General features: G+C 40.3%; 1 protein-coding gene across 1 annotated transcript in view; it reads right to left on the minus strand.

Annotated features, from left to right (window-relative positions):
* Positions 1-16,849, minus strand: part of slc4a3 (solute carrier family 4 member 3) — a 48,770-nt gene that overhangs the window by 19,170 nt on the left and 12,751 nt on the right. The window contains exons 4-5 of the mRNA XM_071518776.1: positions 11,477-11,667; positions 9,298-9,524 (exon numbers count right to left, since the gene is read on the minus strand). Of these exons, the coding sequence (XP_071374877.1) occupies positions 9,298-9,524; positions 11,477-11,667 (418 nt within the window). The remainder of the gene's footprint in view (positions 1-9,297; positions 9,525-11,476; positions 11,668-16,849) is intronic.

Here is a 16,849-nt window from a genome sequence, read left to right on the forward strand (position 1 = left end):
TATGCACTGCTCCAGTTGATTTGGATGAGCTGGTCTTTCTTACCGCAGGGTTGACAGGGCAAAGTCTGGGGGGCAAAGGACTTAATTTCGTTCCTCCTCTCTTCTGGGACTTGTCTTTGACCTTGTCTCTGGCCTTCAATCTTGCTGTTCTGTTGTCTTTAGGGGATTCCGTACTTCAAGTCAGAATCAAGTCTAACCAAAATTCACACACTTTTTCTTTGATACTGGACATTTCAGTCTAGATAGCCTTGCTGAACAAGCCGTTCCCGGTGCTGTAAACAACAGAGCTAATACTCTCTTGACAATGCTACATCAGGAGACAAATCCTGGAACTACTCCATTGACAGTGAATGGGAGATCAACTGTGCAGTGACAGTACCCAGAGTGATTTTACAAGAACATGGGCACATTTGTTTTATAACTGCTGCCAATAAATTACTTAACAACAGTAAAACACTAACTACAGCACTTGAGTAAAAGCAGTAGCTTTTCACTGCTGTACATTCACAGACCTCTGCTTTCTCTCCATTATCTCTTTTGTGGTGAACTGGAAGAGAAAGCCTTTGGCTGTACTCTGATGGGGCTTTGCAAGAGCAACATAAGCTGCCTCAGTGAGTGCTCTTGATTGTTCTCTTGGGTCAGCGATAAGACACATGTGTTCTAGATTATATCTATTCTAAGAAGAACAAATTAGCAAGGCTATTCCAGTGTAAGCTAACATCTCGGTTTGATAATGCTGATCCATGTGAATTGTAGACATGAAATAAATGCCAAGAATTCTCCAAAATAATCCCTTCCATATCCATTGTCATCGACTTGAATGCCACGTAGAGTGCTGTCCACGTATCTGAATTTCTATCGCTCTGTGCACATTCTTTGGCCTGGGTGAGACGCAAGGGCTGTGCAAATCTGATTCACAACATATTTGTAACCCAAAAGCCTGAAATCTAGACTCCATTTAGTCCAAAACAAGGGGATCCTTCCCAACCTTTTTGACCTATAGTGACATCTCTTCTGCTGTATTGTGTTGTAGCAAATTGTCTCATTGCAAGATCCTAAGCCCACAAACCATAATTTATGTGATTTGGTGTAATGAATAGGTCTTGCTATTGGGAAGGACCTGGCTATGATTTCTTGTGTAAAACAGACAGTGGTGTGCATGGGATCTGTCTTTATAAGGAAAAACAGATTGAGAAACTCAGGGGAAAAGGTTAACCACATTATTTGGAAATTATATGTCATGCACCATTGACTTTAAGGAGTAAATGTTTGTAAGGTATGTTACTGTATAATAAGCACAGATGAAATGGATATTTTAAGACATAGAAAACAGTTATGGCATAAATGTTGAATTAAATAGCTAATATTCATAGATATATTCATGTAATCTACAATGTAGGAAAGTGGTCCCATTCAAGAATTTCCTCAAACCTTTACATGGGCTGACTGATTTAAATGTCTACAATCGACAATTTGCATTGTCTCATGTGAATCTAAACTGCTTCTTCCTGTGTGAGAAAACATCAGTACTATTCAAAGGCTTTGCCTCTACCTTTGAACTCTCTTGTGAGTGTTTTCAATCGCTCTGAGTGTCACATTTTCTGGCTTGATATAGAATAGTATCTAGATTGATATAGTAAAACTCTGTGAACTCTGTCATTTACCTCTATAGTCTGTAAATGCTAATTTGAAAACCCCTGCAAACACCCCTGAAATTGGAACTGAACACACCCAGGGTTAGGATTGGGGTTATGGTTAGGGTTATGCAGATGCTCCTAATGCACTGTGCACTGCAGATGGTCCCATACACCATATATAAAATCAATGGTGTCCAGATGCATTGCAGTGGTTAGGGCCCCCACCTCATAAACCATGATTAGCCTGTGTATCCATGCTGGCCTAAAATCAAATCCCATCAGAGCCTTCTCTCCTGTGTTTTACAAGCTCTGTGTCCCAGTCAGCCTCTGTTATAATAAAAGAAATAAGGGAGGCGACACTCCTTAAAAATATGAGACCTACTTTATGCACCCAATGTACTAAACTTAACCTAGTTGTTGCTCTGTGTTGAGTTGCAGCACAATGGGACTCTACGTGGCACTTGGAGACATAAACCAAGTGTCCACCCATTCTCATAAAATAAAAAAAGGTATTTCATATTGAGGTAGAGGCCGATCTGTCTCATTCCCAACTGGCTGCTGGTGCCAGATCCCAGAACCATCTTGAAGTCATCTTCATCACAGGACTAATGTGCAGTGTTTCCAAAGCCAAATAGAGATAAAAATAGCAAAAACAGCCATTGTTTGTCAATGAGATGTCTTTCTGCTCTAGCTGTGGCTGGGCCCAAAGCCAAATGGGGGCCACTGGATCAATGGGAAAGCAGGCAACAGCAGCAGTAGAGTGCTGTGTCAATTCACTCAATACTGTGCACAACTTTGTTCTGCATGCAGCCATGAATGAGCCTCAGATTGCCGTTAATTAAGCTAGCAGTGGGCCACACAATCAATGGAAACAAGTGAACTCCCGGTTATTGATTGTCCATCCAAAAATAGTGTATAGCGCTCTTCCATGTTATGCTACATGAGGACGTATATCAATGGAAAAAGCTTTCAATGTGGATTTCCAATTGAGTTTCAATGACTGCATTAGGACAGGAAGCTTGATGTCAACTTGAAATATACGCTGTATATCTTAGGAAATAAACTATTATAAATTGTTGTGGATGATTTAAAACTCTACAATGAATGGCCACAAATAAAATTAAGTTGACCAGCAAGATCACTGGCAAATGTTGATCTTAAACCATCCTGACTAGGCCTCAAATTTAGGCTGAAGGATAGAGTAACACATACAAGAACTCCTTCATAACCAGTCACAATTAATTTCAGCTAATGTACCTACAATAAACCTGTAGCCATTGTGCTCCTGTGCAGCTGAATGGGCAAAGCATGGCACTAACACTGCCATGGTTAGGATTCCCACTTTGGGCACCCTTGCTAAAAATATCTGCACTCATGATACCATTTGGTATTTTGTATAAAAGCATCCACAAAATAATAACTGTTACAGCTATATATCAGTTGTTGATTAATGTTAGTTTCCTAAAACATTCTGTAATGTGTTGATTTCTATTTAACAGCTCTTATGACAGGACAACTACGAGCGATAGACTACCAGTGAATAATCTGTACTACATTTCAACACCCTGATGAACACAAAATAAACTGTGACATGGACTCGTTAAATCAACTCAGTATGATCTTCTGGTTCCATGATGAGGCCACATCAAAGCTCTCCAGCTCGCTAGTATTAAATTATCGGTCCTCTCCATGGAAAGAGTGCGGCTACTTACGGATAGGCTCCAGCGGTGACTCCAGGTGAGTGTGGATTGACTCGAGCAAGTCATAGTCATCGAAATCCAAAACAAACTCTTCAAAGTCCTCAAACCCCTCCATGTTGAACGATGAGCTGCGGAGCATAGGATCCTTTTGGCGCTGCTTTGGGGTGCCCAGACCTTTGTGTACACTGGGCTGACGTTCTGGTCCATGGTGGTCAGCGCAACGCTCCCTCACAGGACTCCCGGGCCCCTGGTTCTCCTGTCCCCCTGCGTCTGTCATCTCCTCTGTCGGCACCTCCTCCTCTCCTCCCCTCTCCAAGTGGACACACTGCTCATCCAGGGCTCCCAACTCTTGAACGCCGTTGCTCACTCTGGGTCACTGTTCTACAGGGCCTGGGTCTTCACAGAGACCAAGGGCCTACCTCGACTGTGTTGGTCTTGTTGTGCAGCAGAACCAATGAGCAACCTGAAACGGTGTTGTCGTTGGAAACCAAAGCTCCTCACTGAAGCCTGATATGTCTTTGATGGCCAAAGACGTTCACCCACTGATAAGCCTAAGGTTGTGGTCAGGGGTTCAAATCTATTAATAAGAAATTGTATGGAAGAAAAAAAAAGCCCTTAAAGAAAAATCAAGGAAACTGTCAAGAAAATTGTCGGCCCAAAAATTCACCTTCCAGTTTGCTAATGAAAAAATCATATTATGGCACAAGATCCTCAAGCACACAAAGAAAGATTTTGTCCTTGAAATCCAAACAAAATGCAAAGTTGGAGCTGCACCCTCAGGCAGAAGCCCCCCTGCCGGATCCACAATCAGTTACAGAGAGTTAGTGAAACAGTAGCAACAGTCGCTTTAGCTGTCACTCCAAAAGCAAATATCGACAAGGGGCGGTCTGCTTTTTGAGACCTGCCTGCCAGCTGGATGGTGGCTCCGCCCTTTTCCATGATGCCCACAGCCCATTGATCTTGTGGCTTCTGGAAAAGGAAGATATTGGTGGATCAGTGCAGAAAGCTTGGTGACTTTCCAACCTGGTGATGTGCAGAAGGGTAAAGGTCAAGTTCCAAAGGTTGAAGCCTCAACAGCAGATGAAGGGTTTTCTTCTGAATTTAAAAATGCACACATATACAGGGGCACATGCAGAAATGTATGAGCACACACACTCATACATGCACACACACACACACACACACACAAACACACATATACTCAGAACCTTCGGTGCACACGTAATATTGCCAACGTGAAAACTGAACTGATGAAAGTAATGGAGTAGCATCCAAGATCAGCTGCGACACTCTGCTCAGTCAGATACGATGGTGCTGAATATCAGAGCGAGCTCCACTGTTCCTATCCCCAGGTCGCCATGGAAACCAGATTTCCCCTGTGGTGCTGTGGTCTGACTTGCCTACAACAGGTGTGCTAATTTGAGCTAAACAGGACCCTCCCTGAAACATGCCTGAATATTCACTGCGTGTGAGTGTGTGTGTGTGTCAATGTGCATGTGCGTGTGTTGTTTTGAGCATGCAAGCACGCGTGTGACAATAGGGAGTATTGACATTTTTGCTGGCTTGTAATGTTTTTCAGTTTTTTATGAAATGCGAAAGTATTTTTCTTGAGATGTATAATGCAATGTGTTAAATATAAGATATTGAATGAGTTTTCTCCAGACAGGAAATCTTTCTCAAATAAATAACTGTCGCAAATCAGGTAGCATTTCTATAATGGGCTTGGTCACTAGTGACTTCCCAACATCGACTCTTTTAACATACTAATATGCATTTCAAATCTATATTTGGGTGAATATTACACAATATCTGTAAACCAAATCAACCAGTTTGAAAATTATTCTGAAAAAAAAATGCTTCAAAACAGTGCTTCAACTTATGAAACATGAAAAGATAATGAAATTATAAAATCATGATGTATGTATTATGGGCAGTATCCAAAGTCCAAATTGTCTATGATGAAAACAAAGTGACAAAAAAAAAAAATCTATATAGCTATTTTGCATATTTGGAGTAAAACCACAATCCACATTATGTCCTGCACCCAAATACATTCACCAGAGTGGAAGAGAGTCAGGATGTGTGATATACATGGCCTGTCAAAGTCGAGCATCAGTCCCTACAAACCCGATATGTTGTTGTGAGCGAGGGTGGCTGCCCTGTTTCTGTTTCCAGATGGTTCCCGAGCAGTCGATGATTGCTCTACTCTGTAAAAGCAGGAAAGGCCGGGGGCAGGGTCGCTGATGAAGGAGAATCGACTGCAGCCGCCGTGTTAATTAATGCCCCCGGATGCCGGGATAGTGGATAGTTTTGCTTTGCCAAACATGACCCTTTTCCTCACCCTCTCTCTCTCTCTCTCTCTCTCTCTCTCTCTCTCTCTCTCTCTCTCTCTCTCTCTCTCTCTCTCTCTCTCTCTCTCTCTCTCTCTCTCTCTCTCACTCTCTCTCATTCTATCTCTTGCTCTCTGCCTTTTATTCACTCAAAATATTCACTTTGACTAACCCTGTATTTGTTACTTTAATTTATTTGCAAACATCTTCCCCATTTTTCACCTAGTTCCCCACCACTGTTTCTCTCTCCCTCTCTCCCATCCTAGTTTTTATTGTCACTATTAACTATTGATATTTATTGCCATTTTAGGGTTACCATATAAATGAACACAGATAACAGTCCAGCAGAAGGCCAATCCAATTACACTCGAGCGACACAAACAAAAAAAAACCAAATAGTGGAAATCCTGTTAGCACAGTGTTGTTGTAACTAAGAGAATCGTTGAACAAAATGTTCAATTAATGCATTGATTTAGCCACTACAGTGAGAAAATGTAGATGTACAGCACACCAACCTAGAGCTGGCTCATGCTTGTGTGATTCCTACCGTATTGCCTGGTGTACGAGCAGCACACACTGGATTTCCCTCATGCAGGGGTTTTAGGGCTCTGTGCGGCCTAAGGAGAGCATGCCGTAATTCCCCTAAGCACTGTGCATTGCAAAAAGTGTTGCATGAATGAACAAACCAACCAACCAGCCAACACACAGAGCCCAGCTCTTATAAAGGTGCTCCCAAGCACCTAATAATACTTAATACGGTTATTCATTAAAGGATGATACCGGTGTAATTTTAGTTGTTTTTTTTCCTATCACCATCAATTCCCATGAAAAGTCTAAACCCGCTGATGGATTTGCCACTGTCAGAAGCTACTACTGTACTACTGAAGTCATAGGCTCCCACTGTTTTCAAAAAGACATTAAAAACAGCTCGACATACTGCTGCCTTGACTACCACAATACATTATGTTGGGCGACATGTGTATAGCAGCTTTCCTAACATGACCTTATCATGCAGCTAATTATCAAGTTCAATGGGGACTATTCAATTACTACACACTGTTACTTCTGGCATGTCTCTGGTCTAAAATGGCAAACTGAGGCCTTGCTGGAAGTCTTGCTGTTTTTAATATTTTTTAAAGATTTTTAAGTTTTCATAAAGAATTATACAGCAAAATAATATGACAATAAAATACATGGTTCCAACCAGGTTCCAACACTAGAATCACATACAAATCACAAGCCAGATTTCAAAGTACTACAAACCACTCAGCACTGAGGAGACTAGTAACATTTCAGTATGTTTTAGAAAGGATAAGAAAGGCCAGTGGATTTTGAGGGTCTAAGAGACGGCCAACAAGCTGTGAAGGGGGATGAATATAATTTAAATAGAACATTTGGAAGTCTGGCTTGTACAGAATGGGTGTTTGTCTAGGAAATGTCCTGGAGGAACACTCAGGAAAAGCTGAGATATTTCAATTCTAAAATTCAAAACCTGCCATCAACTGCCAGGTGCTGGGCCTTTGTAGTATTAACAAGGGATATGCAGACACCCTGCACAGGGAGATAATGGGAAGACAACTGTGTAGTACTTCGCACTGCCAACAGAGGGTGCTGGACCCTATCTTTCACCACCATGGCAGAAGATACAGTATCTATTTTACTGAATTCAATCTGAACAAATTATCAAAAAAACCTTAAACCAAAAGGCTAAGAATTATGTGCAAATACCCCAACATTTAACATTTTGGTACATACTGAGGCACTTAAAATTGATATTCTGACTGAGATTTGTTTAGATATTTATTACAACTACAGTCTAACTGGCCTATGACTATATTTCTTTCTTTCTGTCTCCCGCAGCACAACAGCCAGGAAGGCATCTAGAGAACGGCATCCAATTTAGGCAAACTCTGAACGTCAGACAGAAAGGATGCTGACGATGCCTTTCCTTTAACTGTCTATTAAGAAGTGAGATCGGCTCAGAGCAGAGTGCTGAAGTGACTGAAGGCCTAAGAGATGATTTTCGGGTTGCATAAAATTTATTTCACGCAATACCCACAGTAATCTCTCTCCTGCTCCTATCTTCTCTCTCTCTCACTCTCTCTTTGGATTTTTCTCTTTCTCACCCACTCACTCACTCGTTTACCCACTCAAACACACACAGTCCCAACTTCCATACTCCAATCCTGATGGCTGCTTCTCTCACTGCTGCCATGATGTAAAGAGAAGGACTCAAAATATGGATGTGAGAGCCGCGTAAAAACTGCTTTGCTATCTTTTAGAGAGATTCCATTCTCATCTAAATTGTGAAAGATTAGAGCAATCCTAATCTCTAAGAACCTCTGATTGTAAATGTCAAAATAGCTTCTCCTGGTAAAGAGACTGGCATTTTCTGAGCATTCTTTGAAAAGTATTAAAATTATTGGTAGATTATTAACTACACTACATCATTTTTAGCCATGGAACTATCACAGACAGCGACAGTCTGTCCAATCGTGACCACACATACATTAACCAAAAAATGTACCATGCGAGAGCCTTGAAATTAAAGTGAAAATGAATCGCCAGCTATGTGCAGGGAGAACATTACCGCAGCAATCAAACGGACCCTCCCTTCATTTGAACATGTGAACGTGTTTATGCATAATTTCCTGCATTACTATAGGCTTTGCAGTTGCGTCACAAATCTCCCAGCAGCCACGTCCAGTGCATCACAGAGGTCCACTGGAGAATTGGCTGTGAGCAATTAATGTCTAAATATATAACAGCCGAGCTAGAAAAAGAGAGATGAAATATATTGTTGTGGCATGGGCGCAGGTCAATTCAGCAAAGTTCAAAGTAAAACTAAGTAGCCTGATTTTGTTTCTAAATGTAGGTTTACTATGACAGAGGAAACCATCTTGTCATTATAGTCCTTTCCCCTCCAAATCACTGCAAGCGCTTTGGCAACTTGATGATTTTGTCAGTGATTTTGATGATTAGCAACAAATCTAGCTATTTCTTCAGACCCTGGGGAACAATGTTAATGTGTTGACAAAAAATCAGTATTGACGCTGATTTGTGCTGCTTGTCTAATCTAAAGAGGTCTCATAATCACAACGCTTCCCATACAAAGCATAGCTCCCTCCCTTCGCTAAGAGCGGGGGCTGTAGCAAATACCTATGCAAATTAGCGTATGATGTCATCTGTGACTTCTGGCAATTTTTTGTGCAGCCAAGAGATACTTTTCTTGAAGGAAAACTGGCAACACTGACTATGAATTGTAGCTTGAGAAGTCTTGTTTTTGGTTTTGTGAGCTATATTAATTAGACAGTAGCAAAGCATTTAGGAAAGCAACCAATGTTAACGTGTGACTATTAGTTACTACTAATGCTAGCTTGTCCTAGATTAGCTAGTGCACAAATCACATGTGTTTAGGATAGTGATTTTTAACCAGATATTATGGTTAGCTAGCTAACAAGTTCTGAACACAAAATAGATCAGATGTATCAGTGGCTAACTCTAAGCCAGAAATAGCACAGAAACCAACCACATCTATTCAATTCTCTTAGCCAAATTGTAGAAACGCAATTAGCTGTTGCCAAGAACTGGCCGCTAGAGGGTGTGTTACATCACCTACATCTCCCTTACTTTTCATGTCGTCCAGGTCAGCGCTGGCCAGCATCTGGGCCTCGGCCTCGTCGGTGGGCACCTGCTGGTAGACGGCGGTCTCCAGAGCCGTCATGCTGCCGATGCAGATCCGCTCCCGCAGGTCGTAGCTGCTCCGCTGGGCCCCTGCCAGCCGATGGTGGACGGGCTTCCTCCGGAACCAGCCGCGGGTCGTGGTCACACCTGAGGGATCCGACTCCTGGGGAACGCTGACCAGGGGGAGGGACAGATCAATGACATTCTGAATTAACAGATTTTGAAATGTTGCAATAATGAACAATAATAATAAACTTTATTACAAAGTAATGAAAGTTACAAAGCACATCACAACAAGGAACAAGTGCAAGGAAGGAACATGCAAAAAAACAAAAAAAAAACTGTACAAAAAAAGTACTGTTAAAATAAGCATAGCAAAGAGATAAAAAAGACAAACAAATGACAATAAATACACAAAATCTTATAGGAAATGAAAAATTAAATAATGAATGAGGCAACTTTAATCCTGGTCTTTAATCAACCCAGGATAAAAGGTAAACTTTTTGATAAAAGTATGTTTTTAGGAGCTCCACATTATTTGCATGATATTATGTAATCTCGTCAGAGAGCCAACATTTAAAAAAAGAAAAGTGTACTTTGAGTGTGTGAGTGACATTAAGTATATCACCTATTGCTTAGGACTGTTTTCGATGGACAAATATTGACTCGTATATTGCATGTTGTGTAGTTATTGTTGAACAATAACTAAATGAAAACTGTATCACAGATTCCACCGGCGTTAAATCTGTCCTACTAAACAGAGACTATGCTGCTATGACAACATGGTCTGAATTGTGGCTGTCAGTTGCATTGCTGCCCCTCCACCAACAGAGGGCTCCACAACACAGCGCCAGGCTTGGCTCTGCTCACCAAGCCTCTGAGTCATCCTCTGGCTGCGTTCACTCAAACACAGCAACATAACATTGCATGACACAGGCATAATGCTGTTTCAACCCTGCAAACGCTATCGAATGCTTCAGATTAAATCACAGTCAAGAGTGCTGTTTCCCAACCAGGCATTAGGAGTGACGAAGACCTGGACCACCATGCAGTTCCTGACCTCCCAGCAGCAAGCTCCATACATTATTCAAAGCATTACCGAATAATTCATATTCTGATGGTTGTGCATGTTTGCGAGCCAGATGGGTCATATAATATCTGAGATTCAGCTGTAGCCATCAATAATACTACAATAATAGCCTTAAGAACTATATGTTTATGGGTTAGGCTATTTTTGATGAATGTTTAATGTTGTTCATGTTCCCATGGTGAAAAAACATTTGAAATACAGAACAGCAGTGTCAGTGTTACATGAAAAAAATGTGTAGGACAATTGCTATGCCTGTGTTAAGGTCACATTCATATTTCAGAAGGACAAATGTGTGGAATAAAACCGATAACAGCACTTTCTCCTGTTTTTAAATTGCACTGGTTGTGTCCTTTGTTGCCCAGAAAAGTGCTGCACTTGCTTTGCTGAAAGTGCTTTATAGATAAATTTGTCTTGACTTGCTGTAATTGGGCGGAGGAACAAGCTGAAACGTGTCTCTATAGTCTCTGGAGTTCATTGTGTTATTTGTACCATATTTTTTACAGCTCATCAGTGAGAAGCAGCGGGCCAGTTCCACATTTAGAAACCAAAATATGTGTTTGAATATTTATCCACATATCCAGATATTAATCTAGCTTTGGCATCTGTGTTATTTACTTCCAATAAGATTAACTAAATACACAGAGACCTCAATGCAATATATTCTCCCAGTACCTTTTCACTTTTTCTGATTTGTAAGTCATATTTAGATTACGTTCGGAATAAAAAAAAAACAAATGTGTGATGGGATAAAAAAAAATTGCAATGTAACAACAACCATTTTACACACAAAAAAAGCCTGCAGAACAATAAACTGTAGCCTACAAAGATGACTATACTGTATTATCCTATGCATTCTTATAAGGAATTTGCCCAATATTGAATCATAGTCTCAATTCCTTCCTCCTGTTCCTGAGGATAACAGATTTAAAAGCATAGAACAATGCTTGAATGCACCAATCCTATGATTTAAAATCCATGCAAACAATAGCAGTCCTCAGTGCAAACAGGTAGTTGTGGGATGCTGTGAGCACCTACCTGTTGCATGCCTCTTCCTCTCCCTCCTCCTCCTCCTCGTTGTGTCCAGCGGCAGCATCTCCCCCGTCAGGCTCCTCCCCCCCTGTTGGAGCGGGCGTGGCTTTCCCCGACACCTGACGCTCCTCGTTTTCCATATGGAAGGTGGCAGGAGGAAGGGCTTCTCCCAAGTCCTCTTGGCTCCCCAAACTAAACTGAGAGGAAGAGGAAGATCAGGAAGAGGAGAGGAAGTTGGTAACATTGGTTACACCTAGATTGTCGAAAGCTAGGGACAAAGCTGCAACAGCTCTCCAAAACAAAGCAACCGAACATGTATAGTTGTAGGTCAGTTTTTTTGTTAACTGTTATTTATATAGCAAAGGGTGAGTGAGCATTCTTGCTCCTTTTTAGCAACGTCCTACACCAGTTATCAGTTATATCAGTTATACACACTCATGCCTGAATACTGCCAAGAATGAGTAGAGTAGAATAAAGCTTCATTATCCCTGAGGGGCAATTTGTTTTGCACCTAGCAGTGTTCAACATAGGACATTGAGACAGTACATAGACAAAACAGACAGACAGACAAACAGTACATAGCAAAGCATCTAAAAATACATCAGATACATCAGCAGTTAATAACTTAAGTCAAAAAATCAACACTCAACAAACTGGTGTACAACAATAACTACAAACACCTCTTGGAGTCAAAGGCCATATTTGTTAATAGAATCAACTACAACTGAAATAAAAGAGTTCCTTGACTTGTTATTTTTGCACATTTTTTTTATATCTTCCTGTATTTTTTAATATCTTCCTGCCCAGGGACTGCAGATGTAAATAAACAACTAAACTAAACTAAACATGGGCATCCTAAATGTTCAGATGGCAGCTGATCAAATTCATTGTGTAGTGGATGCTAAGCATCTGAGAGAATAGCTTGATAGATTTAGCTTGGTACATTTGGTGGAGGTTGTTTTAGTGCCTGTTAACTTACAACACGTCCTTACAATATTGCTCAATTTGTTCCTATTCTTCAGACTCAGACTGCCCACAATAACCAAGGTTCTGCACTGTGAGCCACTGAGCAGCTTCACAGGAGTTGCTGAGTTGTTATGTTTTTCTTTAAGTGCCTTGCTCAAGGGCACCTCCACAGCAGCTGGTATGGCAGGGAAGAACTTGTTTCCCTGTCCAGATTTTCCCAGGGTTTGAACCGCTGACCCTCCAGTCACAAGCCTGTTTCTCTGACCTTTAGCTGACCACCAGCCCCTAACCTGGTTACCTAACCTGATCCTCCCTGCTGTGGGAAATACTGGCCTCAGCTTCCAAAAAAACATAACAAAACAAAAAAATGATTAGACCACCTCATCAAACATGCTAACATATCAAAGCTTATCAACAAACTTATCAATAAATATGCAGTTTATAGGCCCTACTATACTAGAGGTTAATTGCTGCATGGAATTCCTCTCATGTTTCTCTGAGTTGATGAATGAAATCCATAAAAAGAAACATTCTGCATTAAATTATATATATATAGGCTATATATTTTTTTCTTAACAATCTACTTAATTTATAAGCATAGAATTTTCTTTATTAGTAAATGAGATAATGCAAATAAAAAAGCCTACTTACAGAAAAGTTAAAATTGGAGTTCTGCCTCACTGTTATACAATTCCATTATTAGCCTATCATAAGGCATACAATTTTTTAATACAAACCTTAAAATCGAGGTTCAGCCCCACGTATCTCAAGTTGAATATAAAATTGCTGGATGGCAAATTTTAACCAGTCAAGTCACTTGTTGTCTGTTTCCAGATCCCATTCTATCAAACTGTGTAGAGTTTAGTGTAGCCTATAAGCCTACACTTTGTGTAGCTTGGTCTGGGTCCGTGTATCTGCTGTTCATTGTATACGCTCCTGACGTGTCACACCAAAGACAGAGATGCTTTGCTGATATTAGTTTCTTCTGAAGAAGGAAGACCGACTCAACCGCTCGTTTCCGTTTTTAACTGTCAGCAGACTGACGGAGCGGAGCAGAGAGGAGAGAGGAGGGGCTGAGAGAGATGCAGGTATTAAAAACAGACAGTAGTAAAGTCCACCTCAGTTTACCTATAAGAGCTGTTATTATTATTCTTTTTTGCAAGTATCTACTTAGTTTCAAATATAGCCTACCTTAGAGATGTGTGTGCATGAAGTTTCCATGCCTGCAGTCCTCTGACTGGTTGGTTTCAATTACACTACTGTGATGTTATGTTGGCTAATTAGCTAGTTAACATGCTAGCTATCGTTAGATGCCATTCATTGACAGCCAGGATCAACTCATCAAGCTAACGTTAGCTAGCTAACTAGCTGTGTGTGTGTGTGTGTGTGTGCGCGCGCGTGCGCGTGCGTCCATTAAGTGCCTATTTATCATCTGTGCACCATGAAAAATGAAGTTCATCACAGTTGGCAAAAATACCCTTACAGTGTTGCATCATGGCCGTATTGCTTCATCAGCTTGACATGTTTTTGTTTTGGCCATAACCCTCTCATTAGCAGTGTGAATTAATTAGCAGCAGCTGTTAAGGTTTATTTGGTAACTGCTGGGTCCTTCACCTTATAACCATTTATGGTACAGATGAAGATTGAATGCATCTTAGTCCAATATAAAAGAAATTTGATAGGTCCCCTAAAGCAATATGTGATCAAGGTTAAAAAGGTCACACTTACACAGGCATAGAGGGACAGGTCATCTTCTCCAGATGAAAAGGCCTCAAGTCTGTACTGAGAATTTTACCATTATCATTGAATTTATTGAGACTTATTGACGCACTGTATTTAGGGTTTCCCTGTGTGTGTGTGTGTGTGTGTGTGTGTGTGTGTGTGTGCCCTTTCACATCTCAGCCTAGGGCTGGGCGATATGGACCAAAAATCATATCTTTGTATTTTTAGGCTGAATGGCGATACACGATATATATCTCGTTATTTTCTACAAAGTGGGCTAAATGTTCAGTTGTAAGTAGGGCTGGGCGATATGGACAAAATCAAATATCACAATATTTTTGACCAAATACCTCGATATCAATATTGCGACAGTATTGTAGGGATGACTATTGGTGCTTTCACAAAATATTTACACAATGAGATTTTTGATAAATAATCATCAGTAATGTGGATATAAAGACTAAGTGGGTAAAGGCAAATAATAGAACAGCTAGAACAGTCTAGTAAGTTCAGAACATTACAACACTTTACTGTAATGCAGCCATTAAAACCAGGAAAAGACAACACTTATGCCATATCACGATATTACGATATCCAAAATCTAAGACGATATCTAGTCTCATATCACGATATCGATATAATATCGATATATTGCCCAGCCCTATCTCAGCCCATCACCCCCCTTTAACAAACCTTAGGATAGCGATTAGCTGTAACCTGTTTACTTACAGTTCATGTCCAACCCCCTAGTATGGATATAAGCCATCCATTGGCAGGTGTAAAATAAAGTCACTTGATTTGATGACATGTCAGTGTTGGTTTCTTCCTTTATGAGAGATTTACTGAATTGTCCATGATCATATGAATATGTGACTTCTGTTCTGGGTGTGTTCTTGCATGAATGCAACACTGAGTAAGCACAATTCTTCAAAATCACTAAAATGGGCAGTCTTTCTTTTTGGAATATACCTTTGATTACCTTTACCAATACTGCTGACTTTAATTTTATGTGCTTCAGCAGCAGTGCCAAACTTGTATATTTTGAATGCTGAACCGCCATATGTATTTGAGTTCACTTGAGTGTTTGGGCTGCAACTAACACACAATTTCACACACAACCTTGAAAACACACACACACACATACTGTATATATACACAGTATATCTAGTATAAGACAGTAAACAGCGGAAATGTAATCATTTGTTAAACATAAAACATACTTAAATAAGGACATGACCAACATGATTTCTACAGTCACATGGTCACATTTTGTTTTAAGCAGGCAATTCACCAGTAATATACCTGTAAGAAAGATGCAACTATTTTAGACTTCAGTACTGTACATCAGGAGGATCAAAGCAATAGCTGGATACAAACCATTCACTTAATAGAGCACTCTATGCTGTAAGTTAAAGAACAGCAGTTAGGCACAGAGTGGGGTCTCAATTCAGTTTTATTCTACAGCAAACATGGTGAATACACGGTAATGAAAACAAGAACATTGTAAACTACAGGGCATTTTGACGGTATTTTTTTTTTCTTTCTGCTGAAATACTAATTACATGGAAACCGATATAAACATTAAAACAATCCTCTAATCGGTGTGCAATGAATTCTGTTCAGAATTTTTGATTTACTTTCAAGTTTCTTTAAAAAAAACTGTTGGACTTGACCCTGGGAGGAGAGCAGATCATGCAGCTAAGGTTATCAAAGAAAATGCATCTATCAATTTTAATTCTATTCTTTGACCTCGTGATGACAGTAGTTAACATTCTGGTGAAATAAAATGACCTTGATCATTAATTCCCTGAGGCAACCCACCAACTCAATGAACTGAGGACATTAACAGATGAAAAAGTACGAGTGTGAAAAGTGTATCTGGAAAGTGCTGTGGAATGAAGCTGATATCTTGGATAGACTCATCACAGATGAGCTAGTGCTGTTTTCCAGATTTCGCTCCCATTTCGATGACAATAATTACACATTTGCACAATCTTCATCTGTACCATAACTGGGTATATGGCGAAAAGACCCAGTAGTTACCAACCTTACCCTTATTAACAGCTGCTGCTAATTAATTCACACACACACATGAGAGGGTTATGGCCAAAACTTAACATGTCAAGTCCTGTCAGCTGGGTCTGATCAAGCAATAAGGCCATGATGCACAGGCAACACTGTAAGGGTATTTTTGCCAACTATGATGAACTTAAACATAGGCACTTTCACTGTGAGTGGATTCATGCAGTTGAGCTGGTTATCAGTCTTCCTTCCTCAGAATCACAAAACTGATATCAAGCATATCCATCTTTGGTGTTACAATGCAATTTACGATGAACTGGAGGTACGTGTTTGCCTCTTTTCATGTACTTTTCTCTGTCTTCGTTATCTGCATGTTTACATACACACATGAACACTTATGCACACTAACATACACACACGCGCAAACATACCTGTTAAACTAGTGCTTAGCATCTTTCTTAGGTCAGCTTTTTTCTTATCAGAAGTGTCACCTTACAGCCAATTCCAAGCCAATAGGCCACACAGCAAAATGTTGTGCCTGTAGTACTGTGGAACCAAATGGTGCATGTGTATGCAAAACACAAACCATGTTGGCCTACTAAAGTTATCGTGTTGAATTTCCATGTTGCAAAACAAATTTAAAATAATGTGTTTCTTGGTTCTGTGTAA

This window comes from Centroberyx affinis, unplaced genomic scaffold, assembly GCF_046629955.1.
Source record: "Centroberyx affinis isolate AG114_WGS23_722 - 3 ecotype Tasmania unplaced genomic scaffold, CSIRO-AGI_Caff_v1 ptg000634l_1, whole genome shotgun sequence".
Lineage (NCBI taxonomy): Eukaryota > Metazoa > Chordata > Actinopteri > Beryciformes > Berycidae > Centroberyx > Centroberyx affinis.